At 46.9% G+C, this 15,219-nt stretch overlaps 1 protein-coding gene across 1 annotated transcript in view; it reads right to left on the reverse strand.

Annotated features, from left to right (window-relative positions):
• Window positions 1–12,026, reverse strand: part of LOC115531363 (testican-2) — a 30,732-nt gene extending 18,706 nt beyond the window's left edge. The window contains exon 1 of the mRNA XM_030340580.1: window positions 11,646–12,026. Within this exon, the coding sequence (XP_030196440.1) occupies window positions 11,646–11,840 (195 nt within the window). The 5' untranslated portion in view covers window positions 11,841–12,026. The remainder of the gene's footprint in view (window positions 1–11,645) is intronic.
• Between the last annotated feature and the right edge of the window lie 3,193 nt (window positions 12,027–15,219).

Below are 15,219 nucleotides of genomic sequence, written 5' to 3' on the forward strand. Positions count from 1 at the left end.
TGTATCTGCCTGCCCTGCTGCATGAATCCATCAGGTACAACATGGTCCGCTCTGGCTGTCTCCGGGGTTCATCTATAAAGATAATGTGACAGGGTTCGCTGTGGCCTGCTATTCAAAAGGACACATGCACTGCGGTGAGCCGCAAACACACACAAATACACACACACACGCACGCACTCACAGGCAAACACTCTCACTCACATACACACACTTCAATGCATCTGTTGAGTAACGAGATCAGATGCACCTGGAAAAAGTATTTGCCGAGAGCGTAATATAGCAATCTAGCAGCCCACACAGACGTTAAATACTACACTTTGAACTGCTTCTATGTATCCACACGCACACACACACACACACACACACACACACACACACACACACACACACACACACACACTGAGGCTCAGCTCTCACCACTTCAAGAGATGACGCCTTCAAGAATAGATTGCTCTCTCCCAGGGCAGATAATTGTGCCTCACACGCGCGGCTACATCCCTTATTGATATTCTGTAGACAACGCCGCGCACATTCAAGACATCGCTTAAGCAGCAGGATATAAGTTAAAGGCATCAAAGTGATGATCTGGACGTTATACAGTCCCTCTAGCTGTCGTTCAGGGCCCTGCACTTGATGCCGCTTTACTTTCTCAGTCCTTCTCGCTCTCTCTCCCTCTCTCTCATTTGCGCCAGGATGCATTGTAACGGCATAGGAGCGAAAGACGGAGAGAAAGATAGACAGATAGACGGAAGGACAGACAGACAGACAGACAGACAGACAGACAGACAGACAGACAGACAGACAGACAGACAGACAGACAGACAGACAGACAGACAGACAGACAGACAGACAGACAGACAGACAGACAGACAGACAGACAGACAGACAGACAGACAGACAGACAGACAGACAGACAGACAGACAGACAGACAGACAGACAGACAGACAGACAGACAGACAGAGAGAGAGAGAGAGAGAGAGAGAGAGAGAGAGAGAGAGAGAGAGAGAGAGAGAGAGAGAGAGAGAGAGAGAGAGAGAGAGATAGATAGATAGATAGATAGATAGATAGATAGATAGATAGATAGATAGATAGATAGATAGATAGATAGATAGATAGATAGATAGATAGATAGATAGATAGATAGATAGATTGAGAGAGACGGTTGATCCTGATCATGTCTGGGGCCGAAAAAAGCAAAAACATAACACATCTAGATGCAGGGCTGTGACCACCAGAGCACCCTTTTCAGCAGCGAGAAGACACCCTGATGTCCTATGACATCACCAAGGTGCGCCGGTAAAATATCCATCCATTTTCCCAGTAATGGCTCCTTCTCCTGCTCCCCGGAGCACAGCTTGATTAACGTTGAGGAAATGAACCAGGATCTTCCATGTGGGTACCTGGAAGTGGAACCACCATGTCTGGTGACATACCATGAGGGGGAGGGGGTGACAGGCAGATCTGCGCGGCTGCACGCTACCTACAAACTAGTGTTTCTCAGTAGTCACGCCAGAGATGAAGGGGGAGATGCGGTCTTTTGGCGGCTCTTGCTGTGATGTGAGGATAAAGTGAGGATAACGGCTTGTCGCAGTTCAGCGAGTGAAAGCAGGGGTGGAGACAGCCGAGGTGTAATGTAAGGTTGTGCGAGAACACTTTCAGGGAGAGAGAAGAGAGAGAGCGTGAGAGAGCGAGAGTAATAGTGATAGAGAGACAGAGGGAGGGCGTTTAAAATAAACGGAGAGAAAGCGAGATAGAGCGAGAGAGGTAGAGATGAGAGAGAGAGAGAGAGAGGGAACAAGAGATTGCAATGAAACGGCTCACTGAAAGTCGCCGCAGTTCGTTTTCCACCAATCATAAATGCATTAGAATGATTGGTTTTATACCCTTCCACTCAGGGAATGTGGGACGTATCACAGTTTCATTTAAAGGGAGCAGCAAGCAGCCGGGAAGATAACTTTGCCGTCCACTTGCTTCTTCTGCAACGGAGTGGGAACAGGGGACCCTGGCACCCGGTCACAGATCAGCAGGCAGCTGTCTTATATTGCCCTCGCCTCTCCTTTCCTCAGTCAGCCATGACAGCGCCATCGTTACCACGGCAATATATATCTTAAAAAACGACATTGTAGAAAGATCGTACCACAGGATGGTTGAGACAGATAGCCAGCCTGCGTGTGTATAGGCTGTGTATATGGTGTACATAAATAGGTATACATTGCACATACATACAATAACCGTGAAACATGGTGATTGGCTTAGGATCGACACATGCCCTTAATATCAGAGTGTGTCCTCCCCACTGGGAGGAGAGAGGAGACAGGGACCATCGGGGGATTAGGATGCAGCCAAGCAACGGCGAGCTGAATCCAATTGATCCTGCGAAGCTGCAGGCTAAAGGGGATGCATGTTGTTCTGCAAGGTAAGACATCTGCCTGCAATGCAGCAGCACAGCACAGGAAGCACCTCCAGCAGAACCGTCCCTGCACCCGGAATATGAGGCCCGCTCTCCTGGAGCGGGCCTCATATTCCACACGATGAGGCATCCGCACTCACACGGTTTTAGGTCGAACCAATTCTACCGGCCCTTGGGATGCTGTAGGGTTTCTGCTAATTATAGGCGCTCTCTGTATAGAAAGCGGCGTTAAAACAGAAGCCCCTATGGAGCAGGGCTTTGTAAATGATTACAGACACAAAAGCTGCCGGCAGGGACCACACATGAAAGGCTTCGGCGGCGCATTAGGAGCCTGCTCTGGGGGGCGCCCAAACCACGGCTGCGTGGACCGGAGCTCCTCTGGTGGAGATAATAAAGCATCTTCCTCTCTCCCACAGACTGGTTGAAGTCGGCTAATGAGTCTTCATTTCGGAACATTGCGTCACTTAGGCAAAAACGCTTCCCACCGCCTTCACATGCAAGAGCTCGTCGCGGTCGCAGTAGGGAGTCGCAGTATGGCGGCGCAGTAAGGCGTCCAGGTGTGTGGAGTAGGGGGGGGGGGGGGGGGGGCATCAAACAGTCCCCGGGCGGCCCACGCGCCCGACGATGAAGGAAGAAACGTTTGACGCTTTTTCGTGTGTACCTATACGAGCCTGGGAGCAAGACAGTGATTGGCAGGTTGGATTCTGTGTGACCCCCACCGCTGTGTGACCCCCGACATTTCCGCATTTGCAAAAATAAAACCAAACAATAGTGGGAGGTGTTTGGCAGAGGGAGATATGAATGGAGGAGAGGGGAAGGGAGGGGGGGGATTCAGGCGAGTTCCCCCCCAGGGAGCTATGTAACTTATTCAGTGTTGTCTCTCTGCAATGGACTCCTGCTGATTCTGCAGATCAGATATATACACACTGATATATTAATATTGCTATGGGATATTGGGCTTATAACTGATGAAGGTAGAGCAATGAATTCAGTGTAATAGATAGAATATATTTAAGATATAAAGACCAGACACCAAGAGGCATAAATATGGGATATGTTTAATAAAGGTTACTTAGGTTTCAGTTTTGAGGATATATACTGTATATATAAAGAGGCATTCTTTATTGTCTTAAATAGGGGAGAATTGGCGATGGATAAGGGTCCAATCAATGTTTATACCCAGGTGAACCTTATGAAGTCATCCATAGCAAAATATAATAATCTTTCTATAGATTCTCTAGAATTGAGTGGGGCTTGTATTGGTGCAGAAGATTGTTGTGTGCCTATAGGCTCTATCTGAACAAACCTTGCTGAATCCAATAACTTTATTGTTATCACTCTAATGTTCGGATGGTATGATGCTGTGCCATCAAAGTTTTAACACAATAAAAAATATCAGATTGATTCTCAAGTGATGGCTTTTTCTACAGCTAACTTGGAACGAATTGATTTAGATAACAGTTGGAGCGATTTGAATCTAATTTCTTCAGCAAACACAATTATAATATTTTAACAATATTAGTCAATCTCAGGGGGAAAAGGCACATTGTCTGTGATCATCAGCATCTCTTCATCATCATCAGCATCTTCAGCAACATCATCAATTTTATTTCCCATAGGTCATACCATAGTTGGCAGTGATATCATCTGACCTTCTCACAAATCCTCACATCCAGGCTAGAGTTGTATAGCCAATGGGCAGCATCTCGCTAAACCAGCTTGTATAACAACGTCAGGTTGTTATCATGCATCTTCCACTTGTCCAAGTGACCTTGAACAAGCACATCAACCCCAGCTCCCTTCACCTCCTCCTCCCTCCCTGACCCTGTGTGTTCAAACAGCATTTCTGAGGAGCACTGCCACAGCACCATTAGCATAACATCTCAATTAAATCATTTAATAAGGCATGTCATTGAATAATTGACGCTGGCATGACAGGTTTAACGTCAATCTCCTTTTTAACAACGACTATTGAACCAACGGTGTGCGTGTGTGTGAGGAAGCAAATTAAAATAATAATAATGATAACAAAAAAAAGAAAAGAATCTGGACACGGGGTTCATTATGTCGAGCGGGCTCCCAGGGATGGCTAAGTTAAATATGCTAACAGACTGATTAGAGCTAATCCCTCTGTCTTCTCCTGGCAGGCGGAGAAAAGTGCGCCGCTGCGGCCGCGGAGGAAGCTTATCTCCTGCAGTGGCACGTGAATATTAGTGAGACAAGGAGAGGCTGCTCCCGTAGCCAAATTGAGACGTCTTGTTTATGCCTTCAGGACTGCATGAAGCACATTATGGTACTTTGTTGGGTGCTTTCAACCGAGCTTAAAAAAAATGAATTAAAAAAGAGCTAAGCACATTAGCTCTCTTCTTCAGTCCTACAATGCCCAGGGATGGATTATAGTCCCGGACTCGCTGCAAATGAACCGTCTCTTCCTCTTGCCTCTCCCTCTAAATCCACATAGTTTCAGCACACATGTGCACGCACATACACATGCAAACAGACACAGCCCCCACACCCACACACACTAAAGCAGAGAACCTACCCCCATAACGCTTCCACAGCTTAAGTCCCCACATGACGCACACACTAAACACACCCTGTGGGCGATACAGGCATGATCAAGGACACTGTTCCCAAGCATGTCCTTGAAACACACACACACACACACACACACACACACACACACAGACACAGACACACACACACACACACACACACACACACACACACACACACACACACACACACACACACACACACACTAACACACTTGTTCTGTCAGGTTAAAGTGAGGGAGGTGCATGCAGGCTGGGAGGCTACGATGACATGGGTCCACAGATACTAGCATGGCTGCACAGAGGGAAGGCTACGAACGTCTGCTACGTACAAAGCAAAGGGGCAACCTGCTTGAGGCAGGAGCAGGTCCCAGTGGGTTATCAAAAAGAATCCATTTTGCACCATTGTTCTTTCCCACCAACAGATAATCTGTGGCGTCAGGAGAGAATGTTTCAATGTCAGCTGTGAATGTGATTGCACTGATTACCTCTTCTGTTGCTAAGACACGACAAAATAAAGGCTGGGAGTTCAATCAAGACGAGTTGTGCTAACAGGTCATGCTAGCTAGCTTGAGCTTCGAGGAAGTCCCAATCCGCTCTGATTTGTGTAACTCATCACTAACAATGGGTCATAAAGTATTTTTATTGACAGAAAAGGGGGGCGTTTCCGCTGCGCTAATACGATCTGGCCCGCCGCAAGTGTTTGCAGAGGCATGTTTGCGTTTGCAAGAGATCCTTTAAGTCTCTCTGCGATGGAATAGAAAGTTGAGATCTGCCGATGCAATCCTATTCTCCATTGTATGAGCAGCGGTGGATGAAATAAGATTTGAGCGCTGTGTTTTTGGTGCTTGGAAAGAGAAAAGGCAATTTCAGAAAATGCAGACAGGGGACATTATTGTTGTTGTTATGTAGTATCTCTACTAGTATACTTTCTTATCTGATATTATATCCCAAGCATTTCTTTATACTCGCCATTAAAAGAATGCATTCTCCTCCAGAGAGAAGGTAGGTTGAAAAAAGGTCATCAATTAGTGTCAAGCCCCTCCCCCTCCTAGCTGAGGTGGATCAATTGCCGTTAAAAAGTCATTAACGAACTCTGATGATCCAGGTCAGTTTGGTTCATTAGAAGGGTGGACATTATCGATCCAAGGCGGGTCCCGGGCGCTACAACGAAGCATCCCCTCGTTCACGATGGAGACAGAAGGACCATAACCAAACCGAGTGCAAACCGAGCCAAACAATGGCAGGGTTAACCTCAAGAGGCCCGTATGGAAGTCCTGTGCATGAGACTCACTGGTATGGAGACAACACTCTGGCAGATGTCGCTATACATAATGCATGAAGAGTAGTGGAGCCTGAGAGGACTAACCCTTGGTGCAGCTAATTATTCCGCTCAACATTTCAACAACTCACAGTGAGGGAGATAAACTACAGAGAAAGAAAACGTAGAAGAGGTTGGCATTTTGTGGTCACCGATCCATTGCAGCTAGCCAATTATCCTGCATCAAAAAAAAACAACTTTTTTATGACGCGGGGAGGTATACAGTTCGTACAGTGTGCGATTGTACTGTCGTCAGTTCAGCCACCACGAAAAGAAAACAACAGGTTATCTGCGGATCAAGGGTGGAAATATAAACTCGGGTTGGAATACTGGACCAAAACGACAAGGAAAATCCTTGCATTTATCTCCATGCAGGTCTAACAGGCTGTTTGCAGCGCACCATTGAATCCGGCCCAGCGGATTTCGGCATAAAAAAGATAAACTGCCCTCCGACATGGCGGAGATTTGGGTTTTTATCCCCGTTGCCGTTGAAGGAGCAGACCTCTCAGGTCAATTTGGAGTCACTGACACTCCCACCTGGGACGCCAGGCAGAGTACCACCTCCCAGCCTTCGCCTCCTTCTTCCTTCGTCTCCTTTAACCTCCTTTTCAATCCTCCTCTGTATGGTGTGAGAAGGAGTTCAAGACACACATACATACGCACGAACATGGAGCACGCGGAGCGCACCTCACTCCACACCCAGCTCCGGGGAGAGTGATCTGGGCGTTACCGAACAAGGCCGCGAATGAGAAAAAAGGCAGCGGAGAACGTGGGGGAAGGAGGAAGGAAGAGGAAGGAGAAGGAAGGAGGAGGAGGAGGAAGGAGCAAGCCCCTACCACCAGCTCTACTTGCACTGCCGTTCCCGTCTCATTAGTGCACGATGTGCAGAATCCCACAAATGGCTGCTTTAATGGGCTGATGTGCAGATACAGAAAGTAAAGAACCACTCTTTTTCTTTTTTTTTAATACTGTCACCATTTAATATCTGTATCTATATATCTTTTCCTTCTTTCTTTTTTTTTGGCCTTGGCTATCACAGTTACTGAGTCGCTTTTGTATGAGCCTCTATTTAAAATGCTTATCCTTCCAATATTTTGCGACGCTCTAATAGGAATAAGCCAATTTATTTATAACCCACTTTTCATTTAGTATTATATAAAAAAAAAAGGAATGAGAAAAGCATGTAAGCTGTAAATTCTGAGTGGGAGCTAATAAACGGACGCAACGGCGGAAGCAGAATGTCTCACAGCTGGCAGCTTGGCTCTGAGCTGCATTCGCGAGCTCAGTGTCACTCACTGCGCTACAGCAGCAGCACCACCACCACTCTCTCCGTCCAACTCACAGGTGGGGGGACCTTTTTGCCTTAAAGTGATACGATTACTAAAGAGGTCACCTGGGTAACAGGGACACAGTGACCAGTGCACTTTCCCAAGAGGAGAGTATCCACAGTATTTGTCAAGCCGCTTGGGGGATGTTACACTCAGAACCATGAGCCTCTCTTGGACTGACATCTCGCTCCATGACACACGCTGGGCCTGTCTGTGTTTGAACAGCCACAGACGCTGTGGACTTCCACCACTGTTTTTGATGCTGAGGACATTTGAAATGTTGATCTCAACATCGAGACAGTTCATCAATAATTCATCCCCGTCTATCCACAAGCACTGTAAAATGGATCTCATCCTGCGAATTGCAAATCAAACATTTTCACCCGTAATCAGAAAACAACGGACGACGGAACAGAGGCGCTATTTGCCTGGGAAGGATGCAGCGAAAGGTTCTCTCATTAAACATGTAGTGTGGCCACTGGCAGCAGGTGCAGCCCAGGGTAGCGAGCTAGTTGGCGTGGGGAGGCGCGTCTCTGCTCATTAATGAGCTCCTTCTACCCTGTTCACAGGGAAGTGGAGGGAAAAGCAGGAAGAAAAAGTTGGCAATGAATGAACATCTCTTTCTCTCTCCCCTTCCCTCTCTTCCTCCCTCTCTCTCTTTTCCTCCCTCCATCCCTCCCTCTCTCCCTCCCTCCTCCTCTCTCACTCTCTTCCTCTCTTATCACACTCTTGGTGAATGAGGGGTCACCGCACGCACGTACGCACACACGCACGCACACACACACACACACACGCACGCACACACAGGCACCACTTTGTGGATCTGCAAAAGCGCTTTATGAATGCAATGTACGGTCATTATCAACCTTATTATCTACAGCAGTTGGAACCACTGTTCCCTGTTTGCATCTTTTCCGGGGAGCGTTTCCAAGTACATGGTTGGCTGGGCCGGATGATGCCGCTGCCTTTCGGGCGTGGTACACCCATAGATGGATTCGTTTCACAGCTGATGCGTCGACACGTTCCCGTGTGAAACGAGTCAACGACGCCACTGCTCTGGTAAATGACAGCGGTGCGCAGTGATTGGTTTCTCTAGGAAAACCTGTAACCTTGGTGAGGAACACACTGTGATGTCTCACCTTCCGAGCAGCCCTGAGGTTTTTCTCAGCCTCCTCTCAGGACATTGTCTCATTATGTGCACAGTGTGACGGTCGGTAACAGTCGTGGTTGTTCACAGTGTCTTTACTTTCTACCGGAGGACCACAAGGTCATGGATCCAGGTGTCATTTTTAAGGGTCAATTCATTTATAATACTTGAATAAATCAAATATTGCATAAGGGGAAAAGGACCGGCCAATCATTCTACCATCTATCTCACACCCACACACTTTTCAGCAAGGTCGTTTCTTTGGTTCCAATGGTTCACTGTGGACGTTACAGTCACTGCACAATCCTTAATATCTGCTGTTCACCAGCCAACTGTAAATATTTTACCCTGACACGCACTGGCTTCGTATCACGGGTGTTACGCGAGCGTCTCCCGGCCAGCTGGTTAAACACTGCTGTTGCTACTCCCTATAGGCGTCACGTCATATTACAGAAAGCCGGTCCGTCCCTATCTCTGAGTCCCTTTTCCGTGTTTTCCATGTGCTTTGTGGCTAAGCAGGGAAACACATTAGCTGGTAGGCTATATGTGCTCCCTCCCCCACCCCTTCTTCACACCTGGAATGTACATCTCACGCATCTAATTCAATTCACCACCCCGAGAACAGAGAACAAGCGGGCACACCTCTTGGGGAATTGAATCAAAGATGTGTGTTTTCACTGGTAAGCCACTGGCCTGGATTGCTTCGGGATACCATGTGGTTACAAATGGACCAGATTATCTTATCTATCAGTTATTCATGTTATTAGAGTATAGAGTGGTCGTCCGGTAAGCAGTACACCGACGATTTCATTGGCTCTTGGGGAGTGTGTGTGTGTGTGTGAGAGTGTGTGTTGGTGTGTGTGTGTGTGTGTGTGTGTGTGTGTGTGTGTGTGTGTGTGTGTGTGTGTGTGTGTGTGTGTGTGTGCATCCACAGTGAATGAGACCAGTACATCATCATCATCCTCATCACCATCATCATCCCCCCCCGATCTCCTCCCAGTCTCTTCCCCCATAAACAGCTACACACACACCAACAATGTTAATTACCCATATCTGGAGCTGGTAAATATCTTGGCATGGAGATCAAATGTCTGCCCTCGGTTGTCAACAGGGAGGCTGGGAGAGCAGCCAGTTGCTAACCAACTAACCCCCCCCCCCCCCCCCCCCAAGCCACACACCACTACCCCCGACTCCACCAGCACCAGTACCTCATCTACCACCTCCATCACCTCCTCATCCACCACCTCCATCACCTCATCCACCTCCTCATCCACCCCCACTACCTCCATGACCTCCTCCTTCTCTGTCTCATCACCTCCTCCTCCATCACCTCATCCACCACCTCCAATACCTCATCCACCACCTCCATCACCTCCTCATCCACCACCTCCATCACCTCATCCACCACCACCACCACCTCCAATACCTTATCCATCACCACCACCATCAATACCTCATCCACCACCTCCATCACCTCATCCACCACCACCACCACCACCACCTCCGCCATCACCTCATCCACCACCACCTCCTCATCAACCAGCACCACCTCCTCCACCACCACCTCCAATACCACCACCTCCTCATCAACCAGCACCACCTCCTCCAACACCTCTTCCTCCTCCACCAGCACCACATCCTCCTCCACCACCATCAGCCCCTCCTCCTCGAGCCCGACCCCCTCCTCCACGGCCAGCGAGCGGTAAACACGGCGTTCTGCCTCATGTGGTTTGTTGTTCTACCTGCCGAGGGAGCAACAGCCACACCCAGCAAATCTGTGCTTTGCATGCTCCTCCAACCAAGTTAACCATCCAACTAATTAACTGGCTGACTTACCAACGAGATAACAATGTGGTGATGGGCGACATCACGCACAGTCACAAACGTCTTGTAAGAGCATTTTATTTATTAGTAACCCTAATTAATACATGTGCACAAAGTCTCACGCGCACGCACTTTGTTGATACGATGAGAGTCAACACCTGGGATGGGAGGAAGGGGGCTCGGTTTCCAAGGAGACAACCCTAGTAACGGGGGTTGAGGGGCGGAAAATCTGTGAATTGGTATTGGGGAGTGAGTGTCTCTGTCTTCCAGGGTGTAAAAGTGAGCGTCACGGGGCTTGAATAGGCTGTTGGGATTTTTGGATACAAACAAATATCAACCAATCGACATTTCCAAAGATCTGGTTGAGTTCAACTACAACATTCCGTCTGTGTTCTGAGCGGCTGTCTCATCACTGTGAGGAGGACTTAATTGATACAGATCGGATCCTGTTACACTCGTATGTTTCATTTTTTTTTTACATAAATTAAATAGTATAGCAGTTGTAAAAGCGACATCATGCACAGTCACAAACGTCTTGTAAAAACATTTTATTTATTAGTAACCTTTCATAATTAATACATGCGCACGAAGTCTCACGCGCACGCACTAACACTGTCGTCGTCGTCGTCCCCACCATACACACTCACTCACGCACACACGCGCACACACACACACACACACACACACACACACACACACACACACACACACACACACACACACACACACACACACACACACACACACACACACACACACACACACACACACTATACTTATCTTATGATAGAAAACAAGAACGTTGCGTATCCCTGACTTATAATTTTGCTGATTTGAGTGTGAAATGTTTCTACGAGTGAACGTGGATTCCAGACAGTTGAATGAATGTGCGAAAATGGCCAAACATTGTCATCGCTTTATAAACAATATGTGGCGCTCATTAATAGCAGCCTACCAACGTGTGCTTAATTAATTGCAAGATAAACATTGAAAATGTGGCCTATAATAATAATACGCCGCAGTCGCTTTGTACAATAAATCAGATTCTAAGTCACTCACGTCTCTGAAGCGGTTCCAGTGTTTGATCTTACGGCTGTACTGAGAGATGGTTGACAGCCATTGCTCGTCTTCCATGAAATTTCCCGCTTTCTCTCCTTCTTCTTTGCCACTTTTAATGTCTACCTGCGTCGACAGACCTGCCAGTAAAAGCATCGGCACCAGCGAGCAAGAGAACGTCTTCCTCAAGACAGCCATCGCGTCTGTCGGCGGTCGAGCACACGGTACTGTGTGTGGTGAGTCCTGTGTTTGTGTGTGTTTTGAGTCCTGCGTTCAAGGCTCCAAGATACGACGCGTTCACGCTGCTCGAATAGGTTCCACCTCGACGTGCTGTCCACTGCTCGGGCTGTCGCTTGAATGCGAATGAGAGCTAGTGAGGGAGAGACAGGGGAGGGAGAAAGGGGGGGGGGGGGGGGGGGGGTAGTGAGGTAGAGAGAGAGACAGAGGGAGGAAGAGACAGAGACAGAGGGAGGAAGAGAGAGAGAGAGAGAGAGAGAGAGAGATAGTGAAGGAGATAAAGAGGGAGAGTGAATGAGGGAGAGACAGAGGGAGAGATAATCAGGGAGAGACAGAGGGTGATAGAGATGGAGAGAGAAAGTGAGGGAGGGAGAGACAGGGTGAGAAAGAGAAAGAAAGGGAGGGATACTGAGGGAGACAGAAAGAGAGAGAGACAAATAGGGCGTGTAGCTGTAAAGATAATAGTGGTAAGCTAAGCATGCATAGTGGAGAGGAGAAACAAACTAACACACTGTGTTGATATATTCTTTAAGAAAATGAAAATTACCAAATTGAACATGTGTTAGGGCAAGCACTTCATGCTAAAACTGTCAATTACAAAAGTTTTTGATCCAATCTTGTCCTGAATGTGTTTTGGCCGTCCTTCTGGCTGACTCATTGGTAGGCTATCCAATCCTCGTATAAAAACATAACACCAAAAAACAACGGGCTATGCTCAAAGTGATTCGGGTTTAAGGTTACCAGTACGGTATTCTGTTCGATGCTGCTCCAGCTCCCTGGCCAAAGCAGCTCTTGACACCGCTGTCAAAAGCGTTGATGTGGCAGATGCAGACTTTATTAGTTTTGGGTTTTCCTCCTGAATGTGCAGAACAGAACTCTGAGAGATTGGCAAGGGCAATCAGGAGCAGAGGCACCCACCAGAGGAGGGCTAGCCAGCGGCGCAACCGTAAGGCCTATTACGACAACTTCCCGGTCAGAGAGAGGAGGATGTGTCTTCTGCTCAAGGCTTCTTCGCAGTGCAGTCACGATCCTCTGTGACCGAGAGATGCCGTTGTCTCTCAGGTGGGGGGGTTAGGTGGTTGAGCTTTCCTTGGAGTTTTCCTTCGAGCATCTTAATCGCCTCACGTCTGCTTTTTAATATAGCTTTGTTGGCTGCCAGAATTTTTGGATATATAATAATAATAATATGTTTATTTAATATAGCGCCTTTCTCACACTCAAGGTCGCTTTACAGATTCACGAGCACACATGGAACAAGAGAGCACAACAAGAAGTTGAAAAACACAATTAACACATTATATTCAAGTATGAAAGCTATAAGCGTTCGGTATTGTATCGGTTGATCGACCAAACCATAAATCAATCAATCCATAAATAAATTGATTAAATGATTAATAGATGGATTGATTAATAGTCCTAGATGGATTGATGAATAGTCCTAGATGGATAGGTGGATGGATGGATGGATAGATTTATTGAGCAAATGAATCTTTGCGCCCCTCGTTAAATCTTCCTGACTTTGTGAGGCTTGATTAATGAAAAACTGCAACAGCAATTTTAAGTGTAAAACATAAATCAAGCTACGAGGGCCTTTGACCGCTGGGTCGCCGTCAATTAGTTGTTCTTGACAGGGCTAGTAGAGCGGGTGTGCACCGGATACAGAACTGACCTCCCAGACTGCCCGTTCCTCACCCATAACCTCTCAGAGAGACTGACAGCCCCTTCTGATCCATCGGATACCTTGACGACCCAGGACACACCAGACGCACACCGTTCAATAGCAACTCCTCGACTCAAGGACTCGGAGCAAGCGGGGTTCATCTTTGATAAGCGGACAAAACCTTTCATTTCCTGGCATGCTTCTCAACCCCTTTCGTCGGGATTGAAGTCTTGGCAAGGTCATGTCAATCAGTCCAAGAGGAGGACAGGTGCTGGGCGAAAAAGCAACTCCCATCCGTTCTCTGTCTATATAAACCATCACAGGAAGCAGGCGTGTGTTGGCGTGTGGCGAGCACCCTGAAGTGGGGATCTCATGTGATTACCACAGGCTTTCATCACTGAATTCAGCCGATAAGCAGCGGAAGGGATTCCAAGTGCTTTCCCATTACACATACTTGTTATCTCACGCCAGGGTGAATGATAATATGACTGTATGACTGAATGCTGGTATCGTTGTGGAGAAGAAAGAGTTTCACTTTAGGGTAGAACTTAAATCCAATGGTTTCTGACCATTTCTAGAATTGGCAACAATTCACAGCAATTTTAAATTAAAATTAAAGGAGCTTAGTCCTAGTATATATTGCTTGAGTATATATATATATATATATGAGGAATATAGTGTGTATCATTCACTATAGCGCTATATTGAAAGTGTATAATACATTGTGCAGGTCAAAAGGGTCCAGGCAGATTTGAGGGTACAATTTATTGAGTTTTTCGTGCTTGTGTCGTGGGATTTAAAAAAATGTGGGAAAACATTGCTGTTTAGTTCTCCTTTTTAAAAAGGTGCCATGGGCTCAATTCAATATAACATCCACCACAGAGCATGCCCAAAGGACAAACTGGCTCTCTGCTTTTCTCTTCTCCTCCTCAAATATCCATTTTCAAATAAACACACTTTTTAATAATCATCTTCCCTCTAACCCATGATAACACAAGATGTAAACCATGATCAGAGTCATCTGGGAATCTACATCTCGGTCATATTCAGCTCTCAATACTAGCTCCGTCTTCAAGAGGACCTGCGTTTTGGCTGCTGTTGTGTTCTTGAAGATAACTCTATGGGCTATACTGAACTGTACTCCATACAATTTATATCACTACCATCTTCACACAAAGACGGTAGATAAGGCTCGGGCTCATGCACATGCCCATCCATCAAAGTCATATATTTCCACAGAGAGCAGCAGCACAGGAAGGGACATTAGTGTGGTCCCATAAAAACGGCACCTTGTATGCTTGAATTAGAATTTTTTTGCACGAGGGCTGGTTGCCAGTATGCATGATAAACCTCTGCATGACATCTCTTGTACGTTCACTTGGTTGTTTATGGGTAAACATCTGCCCGCTACCAGCTGTGAATCAAAGAAATACAGCGTTGCTATTCGTTATTTGTGCAAGCCTAACTCTCCCAATCAAGCTTGTTTTCTTATCGGGCGGTGCATGTTTGACCAGTTCTTATCTAGGGATTACTGCAGAAACACACAATACCCAGCAATTAATTGTGACTGGAAAAGATTGGAAGCTTTCTTTGTGCGCAAAATGTTGTTTTTATGTCCGAGATTTCAGAAGACATTCAAAATATGGCACCTTTTGTATCGACAGTATGAATGACGATAAA

Source organism: Gadus morhua, chromosome 18, assembly GCF_902167405.1.
Source record: "Gadus morhua chromosome 18, gadMor3.0, whole genome shotgun sequence".
Taxonomy (NCBI): Eukaryota; Metazoa; Chordata; class Actinopteri; order Gadiformes; family Gadidae; genus Gadus; species Gadus morhua.